Genomic DNA, 24,382 nt, shown 5'->3' with positions numbered 1-24,382 from the left:
GCTTTGATACATCCCATCTGTAATGGCTGCATCTGCTTGATGACAAGGAAGGGAAAATTAGGTTCTTACCGTGATAATTTTCTTTCCTTTAGTCATAGCAGATGCAGCCATGATCCCTCCCTGTCTGATGCTATCTGCTGTAAATCTATGTCAGGTTCTGTTCGTGTTTCCTGGAGATTCCGTCCTTGGAAGAAAGTCGGAAAACAGTCTTCAGGATTCTTGTTCAATTAAAGGAGGATGACTTAATTCCCTCCAGTTTCATGTTTTGGAGGATGAGTTTATTCCCTCCAGTTATGTCTCAGTGGAGGATGAGTTTATGCCCTCCGGGAGGATGCTTCATTCCCTCCATTCTGAGTTAATGCCCTTTGTTGTAGGGCCATCGTTCGCTGTGAGGAAAGCTCATGTTATTCCCATTGCGGTTTGCCATACTGCTTTGGAAGCTTCAAATACTGAAGAGAGGCAGTGGAGCAAGCTGGTATGAGGCACTGAAAAAGTGTGCTCTCTATCTCCCTCTGCTGGTTGATGGACACAACCCATCTGTAATGGCTGCATCTGCTATGACTAAAGGAAAGAAAATTATCACGGTAAGAACCTAATTTTCCCATAACATCCTCACACCTGTTTTCCATATCTTTCCTAATAATATCCAACATTCTATTCTCTTTCCGAGCCGCAGCAGCACACTGAGCAGAAGGTTTCAGTGTATTATCGACGATAACACCCAGATCCCTTTCTTGGTCCGTAACTCCTAACGTGGAACCTTGCATGATGTAGCTATAATTCGGGTTCTTTTATCCCACATGCATCACCTTGCACTTGCTCACATTGAACGTCATCTGCATCTAGCCGCCCAGTCTCCCAGTCTCGTAAGGTCCTTCTGTAATTTTTCACAATCCTGTTGCGAGTTAACGACTTTGAATAACTTTGTGTCATCAGCAAATTTAATTACCTCGCTAGTTACTCCCATCTCTAAATCATTTATAAATATATTAAAAAGCAGTGGTCCTAGCACAGACCCCTGAGGAACCCCACTAACTACCCTTCTCCATTGTGAATACTGCCGATTTAACCCCACTCTCTGTTCCTATCCTTCAACCAGTTTTTAATCCACAATAGGACATTTCCTCCTATCCCATGACCCTCCAATTTCCTCTGTAGCCTTCCATGAGGTACCTTGTCAAACGCCTTTTGAAAATCCAGATACACAATATCAACCGGCTTCCCTTTGTCCACATGTTTGTTTACTCCTTCAAAGAATTGAAGTAAATTGGTCAGGCAAGATTTCCCACACAAAAGCCGTTGGTTATTAGGGATTCCCCCATTTATGTTTAAACTTGATCAAAGGAGAGAAAGGTCTCCCAACCAAGTTGTACCAAATCATATATACACATACAACCCTTTTTGCCCACATCCCCAGTCTAATGTAACTTCCTATTCCGCGAGGGCGGGACACAGTGAGGGAAGGCCCGAGGTGATCTTCTTGTTTCACAGATGCGAGGTGCTGCACGCTGGTGCTGCTCTGCCAATTTAGAGATTTTAAAAATGCAGGGGGCCGGGTGGCAGAGAGAAGGGGGCTGTTGAAGGATCTGAGGGTAGGCAGGTGGGGACTGGGTGGGGGGGGGGGGGGTTGGAAAAGGGTTCTCAGTTGGGAGAAGGGGGCTGGAGCTGGAGCTATGGTCTGAGAATAGGGCAGGAGGGAGAATGGGGCCATTCCTGGGGCAGGGACAAGTGGGAGAATTGGTCTGGGGCTGAAAAGGGGGGCAGATATGAGAGTGGGGCTGGGGCTGAAAAGGGGGGCCGTAATTCAAGACAGATGGATGAAGGGGACTGGAACTAGGGGCAAAAAAGGAGGGTAGGTAGGATAACGGGGCTAGTACGAACTGGGGACTGAAAAGGGACAGGAGCTTAAACTGGGGGCTGAAAAGGAAACAGGAAGAAAGTGGCTGAGATTGAAGCCTGGGACTGGTGGGAGAAAAGGTCTGGGGCTGAAACTAGGAAGGTTCAGTGCTGAAAGAGAGGTAGATTGGCACAAGGAAATGCTGAAAAAGGGAAGGGGTGATGGGGACATGTAGCAGTGCTAAAAAAGGGGGTAGCTAGGCACACAGGAGGGCAATGCTGAAAATGGGGAGGTGAGATAGAGACACAGAGGAGCAATGCTGAAAAGGGGGGGGACTAGAGATAGAGACAACTGAGCAATGCTGAAAAAGGGGGAGGGCAGATGATGAACATGGGGGGAGGATAGGGACACAGCTGGAGTTGCTGGAAAAGAGATGAGAGAAGTACATAGAGGAGATAGGCACCTAGAGGGACAATGCTAGAAAAGGGGGGGGGGGGGTAATGGGAACACAGAAGGGTGATACTGGAAAAGAGGTAGAACGGTGACACTGAAAACACAGAAGGGAAATGCTGGACAGGAGAAATAGAGATGCAGAGGGAAGATAGATGATGGACACAGAAAAGAAATGAGAAATGGACAGAGACCCTGCAAAGATAGGAAAAAACAAAGGAAAGCAGAAAAGAGACACTGGGACCAAAATGAATAGGAAAAAAATGCTCAGACATCAAAGGTAGAAAAAATAGTTTTATTTTTATTTTACGATAAAGTAGTGTGGTAGCTGTGTTAATTTTTTATTTTATTTATTGTTGTTAATTTGTAATGTAGTGAATGGAATATGTCAGTTTCTGAAATTTACATCTGCTATCTTTATAGTAGTACAAGGGGAAAATCTTTTTGTTTTGTTGGTGGTGTCTTGCATGCTAGCGTCTGTTTTTTTTTTTTTTTTTGGGGGGGGGGGGGGGGGGTTGCCGGTTTCTTGAAGCCTGGATTGGCCGCTGTCGGAGATAGGATGCTGGGCTTGATAGACCCTTGGTCTTTTCCCAGTATGGTGGTGCTTATGTTCTTATGCTTATGTACAAATTATATCATAAGGGTGGATAGAATTGGTGGAGGCGTAGCATTGTATGTTAAGAAGGGCCTTGAATCAAATAGATTGAAAATTCTGCAGGGAACAAAACACATCTTGGAATCCCTATGGATTGAAATTCCATGTGTAAAGGGGAAAAAGATAGTGATAGGACCTTACTACCCTCCACCTGGCCAGGAAGAACGGACGGATGTAGAAATGTTAAAGGAAATTAGGGAGGCTAACAAACTGGGCACACAATAATAATGGGTGATTTCAATTACCCCGATATTGACTGGGTAAATGTAACATCAGGGCATGCTAGGGAGGTAAGATTCCTTGACGAAATCGAGGACTGCTTCTTGGAGCAGCTGATACAGGAACCGACAAGAGAAGGAAATTTTCTAGATCTAGTCCTTAGTGGAGCGCATGATCTAGTGCGGGAGGTAATGGTGCTGGTGCCGCTTGATAACAGTGATCATAATATGATCTGATTTGATATTAGATTTGGAGTAAGTATACATTAGCTTGTAACTTTAAAAAAGGAGACTATGATAAAATGGGAAGACGGTGAAAATAAAACTAGAGGAGCGGCTGCGAAGGTAAAAAATTTACATCAGGCATGGGTGCTGTTCAAAAACACCATCCTGGAAGCCCAGGCCAAGTATATTCCGCGTATTAAAAAACAGAGGACGGAAGACCAAACGACGGCCGGCATGGTTAAAAGGTGAGGTGAAGGAAGCTATTAGAGCTAAAAGAAAATCCTTCAGAAAATGGAAGAAGGAACGGACTGAAAATAATAAGAAACAGCATAAGGAATGTCAAGTCAAATTCAAAGCGCTGATAAGGAAGGCTAAGAGGGACTTCAAAAAAAAAGATTGCGTTGGAGGCAAAAACACATAGTAAAATGTTTTTTTTTTTAGGTATATTAAAAACAGGAAGCCGCAAAAGAATCGGTTGGACCGCTAGATGACAAAGGGGTAAAAGGGGCAATCAGGGAACACAGTCATAGCAGAGAGATTAAATTAATTCTTTGCTTCGGTCTCACCGAGGAAGATTTGGGAGATATACCGGTGCTAGAAATGGTATTCAAAGCTGATGAGTTAGAGAAACTGAATGAAATCTCTATAAACCTGAAGGATTAAGTGGGGCAGTTTGACAAATTGAAGAGTAGTATATCTCCTGGACCAGATGGTATTCATCCCAGAGTACTGACAGAATTGAAAAATGAACTTGTGAAACTATTGTTAGTAATATGTAATTTATCTTTAAAATTGAGCGTGATACTTGAAGATTGGAGGGTGGCCAATGTAATGCCAATTTTTAAGAAAATGTTCTAGAGGAGATCTGGGAAATTATAGACCGGTGAGCCTGATGTCGGCGCCGGGCAAAATGGTAGAGACTGTTATAGAGAACAAAATTACAGCGCATATTCAAAAGCATGGATTAACGAGACAAAGCCAATATGGATTTAGTGAGGGGAAGTCTTCCCTCACCAATCTATTACAGTTCTTTGAAGGGGTGAACAAACATGTGGATAAAGGTGAACCGGTTGATATTGTGTAGCTGGATTTTCAGAAGGGCGTTTGACAAAGTTACCTCATGAAAGACTCCAGTGGAATTGGAGAGTCATGGGATAGGAGGTAGTGTCCTATTGTGGATTAAAAGTGGTTAAAAGATACAAAACAGAGAGTAGGTTTAAATAGTATTCTTAATTGAGAAGGGTAGTTAGTGGGGTTCTCCAGGGGTCTGTGCTGGAACTGCAGCTTTTTAAATATCTTTATAAATGACCTGTAGGGGGGTCATGTGATGCGCTGAGAGAGCAGGACGTGAGATCTCTGCTCTCCGAGGCCCGACGCCCAAAATCGTTATATATTCTCGCTAAAACCTCTTGAGAAGGTCAGAAAAGACTAGAGAGAGGAAGCTTACCCACCGATGGACAAGTTTGTCGAAGCGCAACCAAAAACAATGCCAGCCCGCAGCGTTAAAAAAGAAAAAGAAAAAATGCGAGGAGCGGACGCTGGCGCAGATCAGCCAACGGCACGAGGCGGGTTTGCCCTCTCCGAGGCACAGCTACTGCAAATAACGACGGCAGTAACCCAAGTGCTGGAGCCGCGCCTAGAACGTTTATCGACACAGATAGAACAGTTCGAAGCCCGTCTGACAGAAGCTTCCAAGCGAACAGGAGAGTTAGAGAAGCGGGTGTCAGACTTGGAAGATATCCACCCCCCGATGCAGCAAACAATGAAACCGCTGCAGAGTACGGTAACAGCGCTAAATGAAAAGATCGACGATCTCGAGAATAGATCGAGACGGAGCAACTTGCGTCTCATTGGTCTGCCAGAATCGATCAGCGATCCAGCATTAGCAGAGGTCGTGGAAAAATGGCTTAAATCAGAATTTGCTTTATCAGACCACGCTGGGGCACTCTGTCTGGAGAGAGTTCACAGAGTAGGCCGGAGACAAGATGGCCGCCAGGCACCCGCGTGCAGTGATATTAAAGGTACATAATTACCTACATAAACTAGAGATTCTGAGAGGATACAGATTAAAGAGAGAGACCACCAAATATGACGGCCATTTGATTCGAATTTTCAAGGACTACTCGGTATCTCTACAAGAACGAAGGAAGAAGTTTAACCCGTTGTGCCGCCGTTTGCACGAATTGCAGGTCAGATTTATGTTTATCTACCCAGCGGTGTTACGTATACGACATGGAGACAGATGGAAATCGTTTGACACAGAGCTGGCAGCCAAGGAATACATCGCAGAGTTGGAATGCAAGTTGGCTCCGCAGCCGGCTGAGGAAGGGGGAGAGTGAGACTGTTCTTAGACTTTGCAGTGGACTGATGCAGTGAGTACAATAAGCTGTGAGAACACTTCTTAGTTATACAGCCAACAAGGGCGGGAGGCCTCGTGCATTGTAGGGGCTCCCAACTTAACGAGGGCAGATGTATAGGGAACGGGTACATAGGTTAGATTCTTTGGGGGGGGGGGGGGGTAGGGAATAGGGTGGGAAGGGTTAGAGAAAGGGGGAGCATAAGATTTCATTTGGGAACACGGAATACAACATTGGTACCAGTTAAGAAAACACATAGCAACACCAGGTACAGAAGAGAGGATAGTGATAAAGCGATGTGCAGTGGGAAAAAGGGAGCTCTGGGGCAAGGCTGGGTGCCCTGGAGACATAAACAAAGCATCTTAGCGCTGCCAGGACAGCCTGTTACCCCTGTATGTCACCTGCTAGGATTCGCCTGATCTCTTGGAATGTGGGGGGCATCTCCTCTCCAGTTAAGAGAACTAAAATACTTGCGGCCCTTAATCGCCACAAAGTAGGAATAGCCTGCCTTCAGGAGACCAGACTTTCACAGGAAGAACATGAGAAGCTGAAGCGCCATTGGGTGGGGGAAGTTTTTAGCTCCCCAGCAATAGGTCGAAAGGGGGGGGGGTAGCGATCCTGATTCACAAAACACTATTATGCACAGCAAAAATTATGTACAAAGATGGTGAGGGAAGATTGGTGGGGATACAACTTAATCTACAAGGGAACGAGATACTGCTGGCCTCAGTGTATGGGCCAAACTCCTCAGCACAAAAAATTTTATGCACAACTGTTAACCCGATATCAAGACAGAAAGGTGTGGCCCTTAATAATAGCAGGGGACTTAAATCTGGTGATGGATGCAGAGTTGGACAGATCTAACCCACCTCCCAAAAGTCTGACTTCTTCCCCCTCGGTGTTAGAAACATTTGTCAGGGACTGGGCCTGATAGATCCTTGGAGGATCCTCCATGGGGAAGAGAGGGATTACACACATACCTCCAGAGCACATCACACACAGTCCCAGAATAGATTATATACTGGTACACCGGATCTCTTCCCCAAGATCACTGCAGCCACAATAGGCCCGGAGAGATTTCGGACCATTCTGCCATTTGGGTGGATATTGAATCGGGGACTTTCTTCCAGAGGGCCATCAGGGTGGAGATTCCCAGCATATTTATTCTCCTCTAAAGAATTCCAAGGCCACTTGGCAAAAGAAATGGGAGGAGTTTCAGGCACATAACTCGGAACACGTAGAGGATATTGTTCTTTTTTGGTCTACTGCCAAAGCGGTACTCAGAGGTGAGATTATCGCCTACGTCAGTAGACGGAATCGACAAATCACCCAGGGAATCATAGACCTAGAGAAGAAGTTAGAGGGGGCGAGACGCAGATACATTCACGAACCTACTCAATCCCACTATGAACACTGACGGCTACTAGGGTGGCCTTAAATAGTCTACTACATGAGAGAACAAAGAAATCCCTGCTGTACAGGAAGTACCAGTTGTACAAATTTGGGGACAGAGCAGGAGGAATGATGGCCCGTCTGGTGAAAGGAACCCGGAGACCGCATTTCATTTCCGCTATAAAGACACCTGGGGGCAAGACTACAAATAACTTATCAGAAATAGCTCAGACTTTTCAAGATCACTTCGCCACATTATATAGGGGGGAACAGAAAAAGTAGGCCTCCGGGAGAAAATTCAGAAATACCTACAAGAGAGGAAATTGGGGAGTATTTTGACAGACCATTTAGCCTCTCTAAATATCCCGATAGAGGCCAAAGAGTTACAGACAGCCATTAGAGCGCTGAAGTTACATTCCGCCCCTGGGCCCGATGGCCTGTCTGGCGAATTTTACAAAATATTAACATCACAGATAATAGGTCCTTTAACAGAATATCTAAATACGGTGGTGGAGGCGGAGTGTTTCCCAGCACATGCGAATACGGCTGCTGTTAGCCTTATACCTAAACCTGGTAGAGACCCCTTGGACCCTAGCTCCTACAGACCCATATCACTCATATTAATGTAGAGGCGAAACTACTGTCCCATATTTTATGCAGATAGATTGGCGCCCCTAATGCCTCAACTAGTACCGGAGGAACAAACGGGCTTCATTCGGGGCCGCCAGTCAGTCCTCACGTGCGGAAATTACTATTAGCCATGCTGGCTAGACCAGGTTCAGAGGCCCGTGGGTTGCTTGTGAGTTTAGGACGCGGAACGCGCTTTTGAATCAGGTGGAATGGCCTTTCATGTTTGAAGTCCTGAGACAGAGGGTTGGCAGGGTGGTTTTTTCAAGCGGTAGAAACATTGTATACACGCCCACGAGCAATGATAAGAGTAAATGGGATGTACACAGATAGTTTTGATATCGAAAGGGGCACAAGACAGGGATGCCCTCTGTCACCATTGCTTTTCATATTGACTCTGGAGCCCTTATTGGCAGAAATTCGATCGCAGTGCAACATTAAGGGCATCCAGGTGTATGGGAGGGAACTGAAAGTACTTGCATACGCAGATGATGTGCTGATGTTGCTGAGTGACCCACAGGCCTCGCTTACATCGCTCCTATCTGTGATAGAGAATTATGGGAAACTTTCGGGATATAGGCTTAACTTGGCTAAGTCACTGGCCCTTCCGCTGAGTGAGACGGTACGGAGAGAGTGGAGAGGCCAACAACCACTGCAGTGGGCACAACATCAAATCCGTTATCTGGGGGTCACAATCCCAGTAGACATGAAAGCACTATATGAGAGTAATGTTTCGCCCCTTGTGACCTCGACCAGGAGATTATTACAGGCATGGAGTGCGTGCCCTCTCTCTCTTTCGGGTCGGATAGGCCTTTTTAACATGATGATTGCCCCTAAGTGGCTATATATATTTCAGATGCTGCCCTTGTACCTGAGGGAGAGGGAGGAGCGGACTCTTAATCAGCTCACACACAAGTTTTTGTGGAATGGGAGAAGGCCTAGACTCCCTATTCAGATATTACAGAAACCAAAATCACATGGGGGAATGGGCCTGCTTAACATACGTTACCTCACTGTAGCTAGTTCTATGAGGCACATAAAAGACTGGCTAGCAGGAACCCAGGATTTTTCGATAACACCTTTAGAGATGGCTCTGGCTCCCACTGCACATCTAGGATGGGGATTGCATGCGCCGGGACATAGATTAGATGAGGGGCTGGGGAAGAATCCATTATTACTGGCAGCTAGGGCAACATGGAAGTGGCTCTGTAAGAGACATAACTTTGATTGGAGGGCGACTCCATTTCTGCCACTGTATCACAATCCGGATTTTCCTGAGGGATCCACCTCTGCAGCCTTCGCCCGATGGCGGACAAGTGGGATACAGTATATCTACCAACTAGTGACGGAGGAGGGCAAGATACGTCCATTTACAGAACTGCAACAGGAATTTAAGCTGACCGAGAAAGACCGCTTTGCCTATCTACAGGTGCATCATTACATCAGATCTCTGGGATGGTACAACTTAAGTGAGGATGTTCAGGACATTTTAAACACTGCATTGACTTTAGGGGCACAGAACCCGGTGCCCCTGAAATACCACCACAGATACCTACAAGACTCAACAGAGGACATAGATTACCGAACCGTGGCGAGAAAATGGGCGGCAGACCTGAAGGTGGAGATCACGTAGGATACATTGAGTGGTTTCCTGACCTCCATACAAAGTACCTTGGTTTTCACCCGCTTTTGGGAACTACAATATAAATTTGCCCTTCGACTTTGTTTCTCCAAACAGAGCCTTTAAAGCAGGATATGGACAGTCTGATACCTGCCCGTGGTGTGGTTTCGCTCAAGCCTCCCTTGGACATATGTTCTGGACTTGCTGCCACACGACATTGCTATGGGCACAGATACTGCGTGAGACTAGGAGATATTGGGGTCATAAAATTCAGCGACAACCCCTACTCCTTTTTGGAGAATTCAAGTATGCTGGACCCACTCCCTCAGGCCTTCGCGCTTTCCTACAGAGGGCAGCATTGATGGGGAAAAGAGCCATATTGCTGCACTGGAGAGACAGTAGAGCACTGTCCATAGCGGACTGGCGGATACAAATGATTGAATTATTGAAGTTAGAGAGGCGCGGAATTCAAGATTTGACATCAAGAGAAGGTCGGACACTGCAGAAAACATGGGCGAACTTTTGGGACACTTTGCAACCCACTGCACGAAGTAGAATCCTCAATTCATAGTACCTAATAGTGATAGTAATGTTAACATTAATAATCTTGTGCGGATAGGGAGGGAAGGGAGTGGAGAAGGGGAGGGGATATGCTAAGTAGGAGGAGGGAGGAGGGGAGGGTTGGGAGGGCTAGGGATGGAGAGGGGAGGGGGTTGAGGGGAGGGGTTTGAGGAGGGAGAAATCGGACGGAGGGAGGGGTTGGGGGGATGGGAGAAAATGTAAATGATATGTTGATGCTTGGCTAGCTGTTGATCATTGTGATTTTCACTGTTAGTTGCATATGTATTGGTTCTGTTTCCATTTGTTGCGCAATGATAATAAAGATTTAAACATAAATGACCTATAGATGGGAGTAACTAGTGAGGTAATTAAATTTGCTGACAACACAACGTTATACAAAGTCATTAAATCGCGAGAGGATTGTGAAAAATTACAAGAGGACCTTACGAGACTGGGAGACTGGGCGTCTAAATGGCAGATGACATTTAATGCAAGTGCAAAATGATGCATGTGAGAGGAACCCAAATTATAGCTATGTCATGCAAGGTTCCACGTTAGGAGTCACTGACCAAGAAAGGGATCTGGGTGTCGTCGTTGATGTTACTTTGAAACCTTCTGCTCAGATTCTGTCCATAGCTAAAAGGGTTCAAGTGGGGATTAGCCTCCTACTAGATACATGGCTCCGGATACGCTGGAAAGTCTTTCCGGAGAGAAGATACTTTCTACAAATGGCCATATGCGGGGCCCCGGGATTCCCATTAGGGGAGACAGAGAACATATATAAAAGATGGGCTCACAAAGGGTTATATATGCTGGGCCAATTATGGAATAATGAGGGAATCAAAGACTTTGAAGAACTAAAAGAGGAATATGGCTTAGAGGACCGGGAAATGCCTCTGTACCATAACTTGAGAAACTTCATAAGAAGGCGGACAAGAGAGGAACTGGAACTTGCGGAAACAGCACTGGAAAGGGCAATTAGAGGAGGAGGGGCAAAGGGGGGGGGGGTGACAAGATTATATAGGGCACTATTAAAACTCTCCACCCCTCAAGACCGCTATATCAGACGATGGGAGGAGGTTCTTCGTCAAACATTCACAAGGGACAGCTGGGTGAGGGGAATTAGATACCTATTGAGGGCCTCTATCACCCAGTCGGTGGTCGAGAATGGATATAAAATTATGGTACTGGTGGTACAACACGCCAGATAGACTACAAAAGATATACCCTAAGGTATCGGCGAATTGTTGGAGAGAGTGCGGTTTGAGAGGCACATTTATGCATATATGGTGGGAATGTCCCAAGATACAGAAATTTTGGACTCAGATCCAAACAATGGTTTACCAAATAACAAAGATAGACTACCCTAACCAGGCAGAATACTGCTTATTGCACTTCTGCCCGGGAAAATGTAAGACACATCAACATAAAATGGCTAGCCAGATCTTCACAGCAGCCAAATTGACAGTGGCAAGGGCTTGGAAACAGAGATGCCACAAATTCAAGCTGTAAAAATTAAACTTGATTATTTGTATCAGATGTCGAAACTGACTGAACTGAGAAAAGGTCACTTACATAGGTTTCAACAAATTTGGCATCCATATGAACAGATGAGAGAATCTTGTACATCATCATATTAAGTTGGGGGGGAGGGGGAGGAATGGGTGAGGGATTGTTAGAGTTGGTTTGCAAACTTTGTTATGGAAGAAAAGGTTATTAAGCTGTAAACATGTTGACTTTTGCAAAGCTGAATGGATGTAATTATTCTGTTAAAATATAATAAAGAAATTAAAAAAAAAAAACCTTGTGCTCAGTGTGCTGCTGCGACTAAGAAAGCAAACAGAATGTTAGGTATTATTAGGAAAGGAATGGTGAACAAAAATGAAGATGTTATAATGCCCTTGTATCGCTCCATGGTGCGACCGACCATACCTCGAATATTGTGTTCAATTCTGGTCTCCACATCTCAAAAAAGATATAGTGAATTAGAAAAGGTGCAGAGAAGGGCAACGAAAATGATAAAGGGGATGAGACGACTTCCCTATGAGGAAAGGCTAAAGTGGCTAGGGCTCTTCAGCTTGGAGAAAAGGCAGCTGAGGGGAGATATGATAGGTCTCTAAAATAATGAGTGGAGTGGAACGGGTAGACATGAAGTGCCTGTTTACTGTTTCCAAAAATACTAGTGCTAGGGGGCATGCAATGAAGCTACAAAGTAGCAAATTCAATACGAAAGTGTGGAATTCATTGCCAGAGAATTTGGTAAAGGCGGTTAGCTTAGCAAAGTTTTAAAAAGGTTTGGATGACTTCCTAAGGGAAAAGTCTATAGACCATTATTAAATTGGACTTGGGGAAACTCCACTGCTTAATTCTGGAATAAGCAGCATAAAATGTTTTGTACTTTTTTTGGGATCTTGCCAGGTATTTGTGACCTGGATTGGCCACTGTTGGAAACAGGATGCTGGGCTTGATGGACCTTTGATCTGTCCCAGTATTGCAATGCTGATGCACTTATGTACAACCCTTTTCCTGAGATTTTCTACTTGTGGGGCTGAAATGGTTTGTCTTTTTTTTTACTTTTAGGAAACAAGGTGTGTGAATGGGGGAGAATATTTCTACTGTACGTGCATTGGCTACTGGGATACCCCAGGGTTGAGTGTTGTCGGCTGTGTTTAATTTATACCTGCTTCTGTTGTGCCATTTGTTGCATTCTGGATTTATCATATTGCGTTTATGCGGATGACATCCGATTTTTTCCCCACTGACAATGTCTGTTTTTGATTCAGTGACCTGTTTACAGTTGATTTTTGTTATTATATTAGGCTGGTTGACGTTTGTTGTTTATAATTCCACTACTATGATTCCCAAGACTGTTCTTCAATCAGGGGTTCCTGTGAAATTTTCAAGTCAGGTACAGAGTCTGGGGATTCCCTTGGTCTCCCACTTGTCTTTTAAGCAACAGGTTCAATTGGTAATTCAAAATTCATATTTTAAGTTGTGTTTGCTAAGCAAATTGTGGCCTTTGTTGCCTATGTCTGCTTTTCAAAGAATTTTACCAACTGTGGTACTGAGTGAGTTGGATTATTGTAGCATTATATATTTGGGCTTATCAACTTTCCTGTATTTACTCATTACAAATTGTACAAAATACTGCGGTGCGTCTATTGTATGGATTGACTAATTTTGAACATGTTACACCTTACCTAATGCGATTGTGCTGATTACCTGTTTCTTTTCACATAGAATTCAAGTTGCTGCTGTTAATTCAATGTACTATACAACAGGGCTCTTCATTTTATTTGTGTGTTAATGTGCAGTGATGGGACCCTGCAGGCCCTGCATTCGGCAGTGGCTTGTGACCTTGTGGTACCTGCTTTTCAGTGATTATGACTGCAACAGACCAGAAAAAGAGCTGAACAAACTACCTTTGGGAATTAAAAAGCAAGCCTATTTGACCTCCTTTAAATGCCAACTGAAGAACTATTTGTTTAGTTTAGCTTATAATTTGTCTGATGTGTTGTGGTTCTTTTGATTTATTATTTCAATGCCAGTTGAAGGACAACTTGCTCTGTCTGTGTTATCATTTGCCCTGTTGTGCCTGGGATTATTGACTTTCGTTTTGTTTTATAGTTATTTGTTATATGTTGTATTTTTTTTGCCTGTTTTTATTGTGTATGTACTATTGTTCCCCACCCTGGATAATGGCAGATTATAAACAATAAATGTAAAATGATTTAACTGTGTTTGTGCATGGGTAAGGGGAAATTGCTTACTTTAGCTGGTGTTCTCCATGGGCAACAGGATAAAGCAGTCACACATCTCCCACCTATCTCTTCTCAGAAATGGTATAGACATTGTTCTCTGAAGCTGTGATATTTGACTGAGGGGGCATTGTTCTGTGCATATGTGGGAGGAGTAAGGCACTCATCTACTATAATAAAACGCACTTCCAACGTTCTGAAGCTGACTCTGTGGCTTCAGGTTCGTAAGTCTGTTACGGTGTCACAGCTCTCCATGCCCCGCCCTCGCGTCTAAACGTTATGATGTCGAGGGCGGGTACGAAGAAGGCAGGAGGACTGACTGACGCTCCGTTCTTAAGGCAAGCTGACTCTGTGGGCGGCCAGGGCTTTCAAGAACGCCGCTGCTTCGACTGGGTGGCTGGAGGTGGGACAGGGCACAGAGCACAATCGCTGGGTGGCTGGATGGTGGGGGGCAGGGGACAGAGGAGAATCGCTGCTTGGCTCGAGGGGGGGCAGGGGATACAAGAGAATCACTGGGTGGCTAGAGGGGGGCAGGGGACACAGGAAAATAGCTGGGTGGCTGGAAGGGGGGCAGGGCACAGAGCTCAATCGCTAGGTGGCTGAAGGGGGGGGCAGGGGACACAGCATAATCACTGGGTGGCTGGAGTGGGGGCAGGGGAGAGAGCAGAATCACTGCATGTCTCGAGGGGGGCAGGGGATATAGGACAATCGCTGGGTGGCTGGAGAGCTGGCAGGGGATAGGAGAATAACTGGGTGGCTGGAGGGGGGGGGGGGGGACAGCGCAGAGAACACAATCACTGGATGGCTGAAGGGGGGGGCAGGGGAGAGACCATAATCGCTGGGTGGCTGGAGGGGGGCAGGGGAGAGAGGACAATTGCATGGCTCCAGGGGGGACGGGATACAGGAGAATCGCTGGGTGTCTGGGGGGGGGGCAGGGGAGACAGGAAAATATCTGCGTAGCTCGAAGGGGGGCAGGGCAGAGAGCACAATCGTTGGGTGGCTGAAGGGGGGGCAGGGGACACAGCATAATTGCTGGGTGACTGGAGGGGGGGCATGGGAGAGAGCAGAATCACTGCATGGCTTGAGGGGGGGCACGGGATAGAGCAGAATCACTGCATGGCTCGAGGGGAGGCAGGGGATACAGGACAATCGCTGGGTGGCTGGAGGGCGGCCAGCGCAGAGAGCACAATCCCTGGGTGGTTGAACGGGGGGGGGGGGGGGGGTGCAGGGGAGAGGAGAATTGCTGCATGGCTCGAGGGGGGCCAAGGGATAAAGGAGAATCGCTGTGTGGCTGGAGGGGGCCAGGGGAGACAGGACAATAGCTGGGTGGCTGGAGGGGGGGGCAGGGGAGACGAGAATCGATGGGTGGATGGAGTGGGGCCAGGGGAGAGAGGCGAATCGCTGGGTGGCTGGAGGGGGCAGGGGACACAGGACTATCACACACACACTCTCTCTTTCACAGACACACTCGCACCCAGTCTCAATCTCTGTCACACACACACACTCGCACGGTGCTGCCAACCACGCAGAGGAGGGGGAAAGGCAGGGGGTCCTCACACAACAGGGGAGGGGAACGCATAGAGGGGGAGGGGGTCCTAAGACCTGAGAGGGGGGAGGGGATCCTGAGACAAGAGGAGGGGTGCTGAGACCACAGAGGGAGGGGGGAGGTATCTCTGTCACACACACAACACTCTCTCTCTCATACAGTCTCACAATATGTCTCACATTGTATCACATTCACTCTCTGTGTCACACAGTCAGACAGTCTGTGTATTAGTAACATAGTAGATGACGGCAGAAAAAGACCTACACGGTCCATCCAGTCTGCCCAACAAGATAACTCATATTTGCTGCTTTTTGTGTATACCCTACTTTGATTTGTACCTGTGCTCTTCAGGGCACAGACCGTATAAGTCTGCCCAGCACTATCCCCGCCTCCCAACCACCGGCTCTGGCACAGACTGTATAAGTCTGCCCAGCACTATCCTCACCTCCCAACCACCAGCCCTGCCTCCCAACCACCGGCTCTGGCACAGACCGTACAAGTCTGTCCAGCACTATCCCTGCCTCCCAACCACCAGTCCCGCTGCCCACCACCAGCTCTGGCACAGACCGTATAAGTCTGCCCAGCACTATCCCCGCCTCCCAACCACCAGCCCCACCTCCCGATCTTGACTAAGCTCCTGAGGATCCATTCCTTCGGCACAGGATTCCTTTATGCTTATCCCACACATGTTTGAATTCCGTTACCGTTTTCATTTCCACCACCTCCCGCGGGAGGGCATTCCAAAGCAATCCACTACTCTCTCCGTGAAAAAATACTTCCTGACATTTTTCTTGAGTCTGCCCCCCTTCAATCTCAAGAGCATCCTGAACCAAAAACATGAATCAGGATCCTCAGAAACGCTGTCCATCTCAATAAGGTATCAGCTTATAAAAGAGCATATCTGGGTGTGAAAAAAGACACAGGGCATGCACCAGGTCCCTAGAAACCCTGGGACCCTTAACTGAAGATAAAATCCCCTCTGCATAGCAAGGAGTGGACCAGAGGGAGCAGCCTCATGTAAAAGTACAGCACCCAAAACAAACTCAGGAGAAAAAAATCCTGCTGGGGACGGGAAGCTGTGAAAAAAAAAAACCATTAAAGAAAACCGCCTTCTCTTCCTCAGTAATATGGCTCTGGAAAAATGGCGGTGTTTCCTGCCAAAACTGAAGCCGACGGTAACCGGGTTCCTGCAGCAGAGAGAAAAGAAAACGTGGCAGTAACAAAAAGCTGGCGTCTCTGCCTCAGAATGAGCTCTGTAAAAAAATTTAAAAAATGGTTAAAGCCGATTCTAACCGGGTTCCCACAACACTGAAGAAAACCGCGGCATTAACAAAAGAACCACCGACTCAGCAGAGAAACCGTCGGGAGCTATCTGACCAACCCTAAATGACCCTATTTCACAGACCCCAAAATGCCTCAGTTTCTCTGCCATAACAGAAACCAGCAAACACGGCTATTTTTTTTTTCAAGCAAGGAAAGACAGCCAACAAGCAGAGAACAGCTGCAGAAGAAAGGCAAAATAGAGCTGCTTTGCTTGTCTGTATTATCTCCCCCCCCCCCCCCCCCCCACAGAAGCAGCTTGGCCATCTCTTCCGGCTCTCAAACACACTTCCTGCAAAGGGGCTGAGGCAGTGCCAATCCAAAACTTCAGCCAACTGAAGATAGAGGCATTCAAACAAACATCTGGGAGGATTTAGGGGGGAGAGACCCCACCATCTGAGTTTAGCACCCCCAAGACTTACAGAGAACCCCCTCTGGCCTCAGCCTTCAACCTTCAGAGAAACACTGGAGCACATAATTTACAGAAAATAAATAGAATCATATAGTTGTAAAATCAAAAGGGAGAAATTAGAAAGAGACCTGAAGGGCTCATCTCCTTCCACCTGCTGGAGGCTGACAATACTGAATCTCTCTAGCTAACCAGGGCTTTTATTGGCTCTCACGAGAGTCAGAGTTCTCAGTCTCCACCTGCTGGAAGGAGTGCACAACCCATCAGTCACGTTCTGGGCTGGTCCGGAGGGAAGCTAAGGAATAGGCTCTTACCCGCATGAAATCCCTCCAAAACATCGCAGCGTTCAAAAGTGCTGTCATCACAAGACATCATGAAAGGGAATGCTAGGTGGCTACACAACATTCATAGGGGCATTTCATGAATATGTATGTATGTATTGCACACATATGATCTCTCACACTGTGTCACACACTCTCTCACACACAAGGTGTATCTGTGTGAAACACACTCTCTCACATAGTCACTGTGTCTCACATACGCACTCGCACACTCTCATTCTCACATACACACTCGCATCCAGACTCACTCTCTATCACACACACACACACACACACACACACACACACACACACACACACACTCTCTCTCTCTCTCTCTCTCTCTCTCTCTCTCTCTCTCTCTCTCTCTCAAACATACACACTCCGAGGAAAACCTTGCTAGTGCCCGTTTCATTTCTGTTTGAAACTGGCCTTATTTACTAGTAAGCAGATAAACTGTCTAGATTTTTTTTTTTTTTTTGCTCTGCTTAGCCATTTTCCTGTCTGTGTTGTCATTGGATAATGTGCGTTGCATTTATACTGCCGTCTTCAGTAAATGCTAGTTAAATGTAAGCAACTTGCCTTTCTTACCAGTGTGTGTGTGTATGGACAACAAACTACTTAATAAGGAAGTCATAGGTATCAGAAAATGTCTTTTGCATATTTCATAAATTTAATTATAGTATCAGAATATTTCAAGTTTAGTACATGTTACTAAAATATTATTTTTCTGTAGAAGTTTATTGAATCCAATACAAATCTTTACCTGTTTTTATTCTTCTTTCTTGCAGCATTAATTAACTATATTTGGCCTGTATTTGTGTCACGGTCAGACCAAAATTCTCGTCGAAAAACTGTAGAAGAGATAAAACGGCGTGCTCATTCCAGTGGCAAATGGCCCCAGGTAGAAATAATGAGTTTGCATCTACGTTGAAGAATGGCATTTAAATATTTGGGGGTTGTAACTGATTCTAAGTTGACCCTAAATGCATAAATATCTGCTGTGGTGAGGAAAATGTGGCTTATATTTCATAAGAGTACAGCATTTATTTCTTTATCTTTACTTGCTAGATTTCCAAACTGTGATGTAATCAGTAGTTTTAAGTCACTTGTACTATTGCAGTGCCGTTTCTTTTTTTTTATTATTTGTAGAAGAATTTTAATGAGAGATCAAACACATATGTCCAACAATAACAGCAAACATATATAGTTAGCAAAAATAGAACTCCGTGACCGACCACTCCAACAGACCGAACTAGAATGTCCATTCTTCCGTGTTTGTTTGTAATAAGGTCACTATACAGTAAGACAATCTTCGTAACTTTTACAACAAACCCAAAGTAAACCCCCCCCTCCCTCCCAACCTCTCCTCCCCAGTGAATGAGGACAACATTTAACCGACAGCATTATATCGCCCAAATTCAAATTCCCCTGTATTTTTGTTTTATTTATTTATTTATTGCATTTATATCCCACGTTCCCCCACCTATTTGCAGGCGCAATGTGGCTTTCATAGATTTGTTAACATTGTCATTGCGATATATCAGATACAGTTAGTAATGTGTAGTGATTCGGAAGGGAAGAAAGAAGAAGGGAGAGAGTGGTTAGGGTAGTTAAAGAAGTTAGGCGTTCATAATTGAGTGGATTGGTGAGGTGACTTATTTTGTTTTGTTTTGTCCTTTGCTCTCCTCCCCCCCCCTCCCTTCCCCCCTCCCTTATCATTACACAGAGCACACCTGTATAAAAGGGGCCCAAACATCCTCCCATCTTGCTTGGGTTCGTCTCTTGATTGCAGTCAATCTTTCCATATCACAAATGTACCATAGTTTAGAAATCCATCCCAACAAGGAAGGCACTGACCTTTTCTTCCAGTGCTTAGCCAGATTTAGGCGAGCAGCTTGACAAGCAATAACATACCAGATTTGACTGATTTCGAGAGAGCCCAGATGGCCTCTTGCCAAATAAAAACACTGCTGGATGCCACTGGACCCCACCACTTAGCCAGCCCTTCAAGCGAGCCTGAACTGCCTTCCAATAAGCCCTTGCTTTGGGGCAAGACCACCACATGTGACCCATAGTCCCCTTTTCCAAACATCCACGCCAACAAGAAGGCAAAACTCCAGAGAACATATGATGTAGCCTAACTGGGGTAAGGTACCAGCGATAAAGTACCTTGACAGCATTTTCCTTAACAGAGACAACAATAGTGGAGTTCAATAATGCTTTTTCCATGGTGAGCCAATCATCAGGAGCTATAACTAACCCCAGTTCCCGCTCCCAATTAGCCCTTGGAGTTGGTACCCGGGAGCTAGTTTACTCAAATATTGATACAAACAGGTAATACGTCCCTGAGTACCCCTCGAGTCTTCGCATAAGTCCTCCAAATAGGAATCATCTCTGACAATTTATTTATTTATTTGTTGCATTTGTACCCCACATTTCCCCACCTATTTGTCGCCTCGATGTGGCTTACATAGTACCGTCAAAGGCGCTTGCCCAGTCAGTTGATAACAAATACAAGGTTGTATAGTGATCGTTTGAGGTATCGTTTGAGGTGTAAGTGGAGGGTCGGAAGGGATGAAGATACAATACATACTTGAGTACTAGGAGCAACTAAGAAATGCTTCAGCTGCATGTAAGCATACTGGTCTGAGAGAGGGAGCTGATACTCGGATGCTAGGGATGCAAAAGGTATACACCCATCTTCTTCAAATAGGTGGTCCCGTGCACTCCGTCCCAGACGCGCCTACCGAGAAAAAACATCCCTATCCATCCCCGGGGGTAACATAGGATTACCCACAATAGGTGTATGCCGTGCTAACATAGCTTTAGGAGTAGAAAACAAAGAGTTCCAGTAATGAAAAATAGAAATAATGGATGGGCACAGATCCCGCAACACAGAGTGATATTTACGAGGCAGCCAGATAAGATGTTTTAGAGGGTGAGCCCCTATCATGTGTTCCAGAAAAATCCATCGTTTAGAGGGAGATGCATGGAACCACTCAATGGCCACATGGGCCTGCGCCACCCTATAATACCAGAACACATTCGGGTCTGCAAGCCCTCATAGGCTCTTTCCCTTATATAAAAAGGCCCTAGGAAGCCGAGGCCGCTTATTATTCCATATAAATCTTATTAGCTTGTCCTGTATTCCAGCCAAAAAAAAGATCTGGGAAGCTACAAAGGCAGTACTTGAAAGAGATACAAGAATCTAGGTAAAATATTCATCTTAAGAGTAGCTATCCTACCAAACCAAGACAATTCCAACCCAGACCACCTATCCAAAGGGCGGCTAAGTGACAAAAGAACGTCATCTGCATAAAGAGCGATTTTAAACTCCTCAATTCCACACCTAACTCCCACTATATCTGGGTTACTCCTAATTGCCACTGCTAAAGGCTCCATGAACAGAGCAAACAATAACGGGGAGAGGGGGCATCCCTGATGTGTACTCCGAGTGAGAGGAAACAATGCTTAGTTAACCCCATTAATACGTACACAGGCCTTTGGTGACATATAAAAGGCCTGAATCCAGTGATGAAACTCCATCCCAAACCCATATCTTGGCAAAACCCTATCCAAAAACTCCCAATGGACCCTATCAAAGGTCTTCTCTGCATCTAGGCCCAATAGGCACATAGGTAGCCCCTCCTGCCGTAAAAGGTAAAGCAAGTCAACAGTTCTCCACACATTATCCATAGCCTGATGTTTAGCCACAAAACCCACCTGATCCGGATGCAGCAAATCTGGTAGCACCACAGACAACTGGTTAGCCAGAATTTTTTAACATCAGAATTCAGAATAGAAGTAGGGCTATAAGACGTGCATTCAGTCCTATACTTGTCAGGCTTTGGTAAAACAGCTACCCATGCTTCCATCATCGATGGGGGCAAAGGAGCTCCCCCTTGAACTGAATTTATAATCAAAGCCAAATAGGGAGCAAAATCCACTCTAAATGCCCTATAGAATTCATTGGTAAAACCGTCCAGTCCAGGAGATTTACCAGTAAGCAAGTTTTTTACCACCAGAAGAACCACCTGGGCTGTGACAGGTGTGTCCAAAGCAGCCCTTTGGGTATTAGATAGGGCTGAAAGTCATTTGGATTGCAAGTAAGCATCGATCTCATGTGGAGAAATACCAGGATCTGCTGTGTACAAGGCCTCATAAAAATGTTTCTGAGACTTAATCAGTGTAATCCATTGGGTTGGTCGTGAGCCCTTGAGCCATGACCGAGGCCTGCAGACCAAGGCCGGGGGGAGACCGACCCACCACTGCACGCCCCCCCAACTACCCAACCCCTAGCCTACCCCTCCCCCCAGCACCTCAGGAAGAAAAGGAAATAGGCGTACAAACGGGCCTTGTGGCCGAACCGGAACCCAGACACTCGGAGCGTGCGTAGGCAGCGGCAGCGAAGCACGTGTTTTTGTCTCGGCGCACCTTACTTTCTGTCTCTCAAGAGCTTGAGCAACAGAAGGGAAGGAAGGCACGCCGAGCGAAGAACACGCGCTTCGCTGCCGACGCACGCCGCCTGAATGAACTCCGAGGAGGTACGCTTTTAAAATTTAAGAGGAGAAAGGGGGGGGGGGGTTCCTGGTGCTGGGAGGGAGGGAGGGAGGACAGGCGGGTTGATGGTTGCTTATTTGGTTGGAGGGAGGGCGGGAGGCAGGCCTGCTGCTGGGAGGGAGGGAGAGTGGGCGGACCAGCGATGGCGCGCGTGCCAAGGGAGAGGGCTCTGCGTGCCCTCTCTGGCATGCGTGCCATAGGTTCGCCATCACTGGTCTATGGACTTTTTCTTTAGGAAGCCATCCAAACCTTTTTAAAACTCTGCTAAGTTAATTGCCTTTACCACATTCTCTGGCAACGAATGCCAGAGTTTAATTACATGTTGAATGAAGAAACATTTTCTCCGATTCGTTTTAAATTTACTACATTGTAGCTTCATTGCATGTCCCCTAGTCCTAGTATTTTTGGAAAGCATAAACAGACGCTTCACATCTACCTGTTCAACTCCACTCATTATTTTATAGACCTCTATCATATCTCCCCTTAGCCAACTTTTCTCCCAGCTGAAGAGCCCTAGCCACTTTAGCCTTTCCTCATAGGGAGGTCGTCCCATCCCCTTTATCATTTTCGTCGCCCTTCTCTGCACCTTTTCTAATACATAGTAACATAGTAGATGATGGCAGAAAAAAGACCTACACGGTCCATCCAGTCTGCCCAACAAGATAACTCATATGTGCTACTTTTTGTGTATACCCTACTTTGATTTGTACCTGTGCTCTTCAGGGCACAGACCGTATAAGTCTGCCCAGCACTATCCCTGCCTCCCAACAACCAGCCCCGCCTCCCAACCACTGGCTCTGCCACAGACCGTATAAGTCTGCCCAGTTTTATCCTTGCCTCCCAACCACCAGCCCCCCCTCCAACCACCGGCTCTGGCACAGACCGTACAAGTCTTCCCAGCACTATCCCTGCCTCCCAACCACCAGCCCTGCCTCCCGATCTTGACTAAGCTCCTGAGGATCCATTCCTTAGGCACAGGATTCCTTTATGCTTATCCCACGCATGTTTGAATTCCGTTACCGTTTTCATTTCTACCACCTCCCGCGGGAGGGCATTCCAGGCATCCACTACTCTCTCCGTGAAAAAATACTTCCTGACATTTTTCTTGAGTCTGCCCCCCTTCAATCTCATTTCATGTCCTCTCGTTCTACCATCTTCCCATCTCCAGAAAAAGTTCGTTTGCGGATTAATACCTTTCAAATATTTGAATGTCTGTATCATATCACCCCTGTTTCTCCTTTCCTCCAGAGTATACATGTTTAGTTCAGCAAGTCTCTCCTCATACGTCTTGTAAGGCAAATCACATACCATTCTCGTAGCTTTTCTTTGCACCGCTTCAATTCTTTTTACATCCTTAACAAGATACGGCCTCCAAACTGAACACAATACTCCAGGTGGGGCCCTCACCAACGACTTAGTCAGGGCATCAACACCCCCTTTCTTCTGCTGGTCACACCTCTCTCTATACAGCCTAACAACCTTCTAGCTACGGCCACCGCCTTGTCACACTGTTTCGTCGCCTTCAAATCCTCAGATACTATCACCCCAAGATCCCTCTCTCCGCCCGTACCTATCAGACTCTCCCCGCCTAACACATACGTCTCCCGTGGATTTCTATTCCCTAAGTGCATCACTTTGCATTTCTTCGCATTGAATTTTAATTGCCAAACCGTAGACCATTCTTCTACCTTCCTCAAATCCTTTTTCATGTTTTCCACTCCCTCCCGGGTGTCCACTCTGTTACAGATCTTAGTATCATCCGCAAATAGGCAAACTTTACCTTCTAACCCTTCGGCAATGTCACTCACAAATATATTGAACAGAATCGGCCCCAGCACCGATCCCTGAGGCACTCCACTACTCGCCTTTCCCTCTGAGCGAATTCCATTCACCACCACCCTCTGGCGTCTGTCCGTCAACCAGTTCCTAATCCAGTTCACCACTTCAGGTCCTATCTTCAGCCCATCCAGTTTATTTAAGAGCCTCCTGTGGGGGAACCGTGTCAAAAGCTTTGCTGAAATCTAAGTAGATTACATCCATAGCTCGTCCCTGATTCAGTTCTCCTGTCACCCAATCAAAGAACTCAATGAGATTCGTTTGGCACGATTTCCCTTTGGTAAAACCATGTTGTCTCGGATCTTGCAACTTATTTACTTCCAGGAAATTCACTATCCTTTCCTTCAGCATCGCTTCCATTACTTTTCCAATAACCAAAGTGAGGCTTACTGGCCTGTAGTTTCCAGCTTCTTCCCTATCACCACTTTTGTGAAGAGGGACCACCTCTGCCATTCTCCAATCCCTCGGAACCTTTCCCGTCTGCAAGGATATATTAAACAAATATTTAAGAGGACCCGCCAAAACCTCTCTGAGCTCCCTCAATATCCTGGGGTGGATCCCATCCGGTCCCATGGCTTTGTCCACCTTTAGCTTTTCAAGTTGTTGATACACACTTTCTTTCGTAAATGGTGCTGTATCCACTTCATTCTCATTTGTACTATTTCCAGTCCATCGCGGTCCTTCTCC

The 24,382-nt window shown here is 46.1% G+C and overlaps 1 protein-coding gene across 1 annotated transcript in view; it reads left to right on the top strand.

The window, feature by feature from the left end:
• LPCAT1 (lysophosphatidylcholine acyltransferase 1) overlaps positions 1 to 24,382 on the top strand; it is a 624,443-nt gene that overhangs the window by 127,291 nt on the left and 472,770 nt on the right. Inside the window, 1 exon segment of the mRNA XM_030209843.1 lies at positions 18,088 to 18,200. Coding sequence (XP_030065703.1) covers positions 18,088 to 18,200 — 113 coding nt within the window.

Source organism: Microcaecilia unicolor, chromosome 1 (genome assembly GCF_901765095.1).
Source record: "Microcaecilia unicolor chromosome 1, aMicUni1.1, whole genome shotgun sequence".
Lineage (NCBI taxonomy): Eukaryota > Metazoa > Chordata > Amphibia > Gymnophiona > Siphonopidae > Microcaecilia > Microcaecilia unicolor.
The sequence above is the reverse complement of the archived record's forward strand: the minus strand, read 5'-3'. Positions and strand labels throughout refer to the sequence as shown.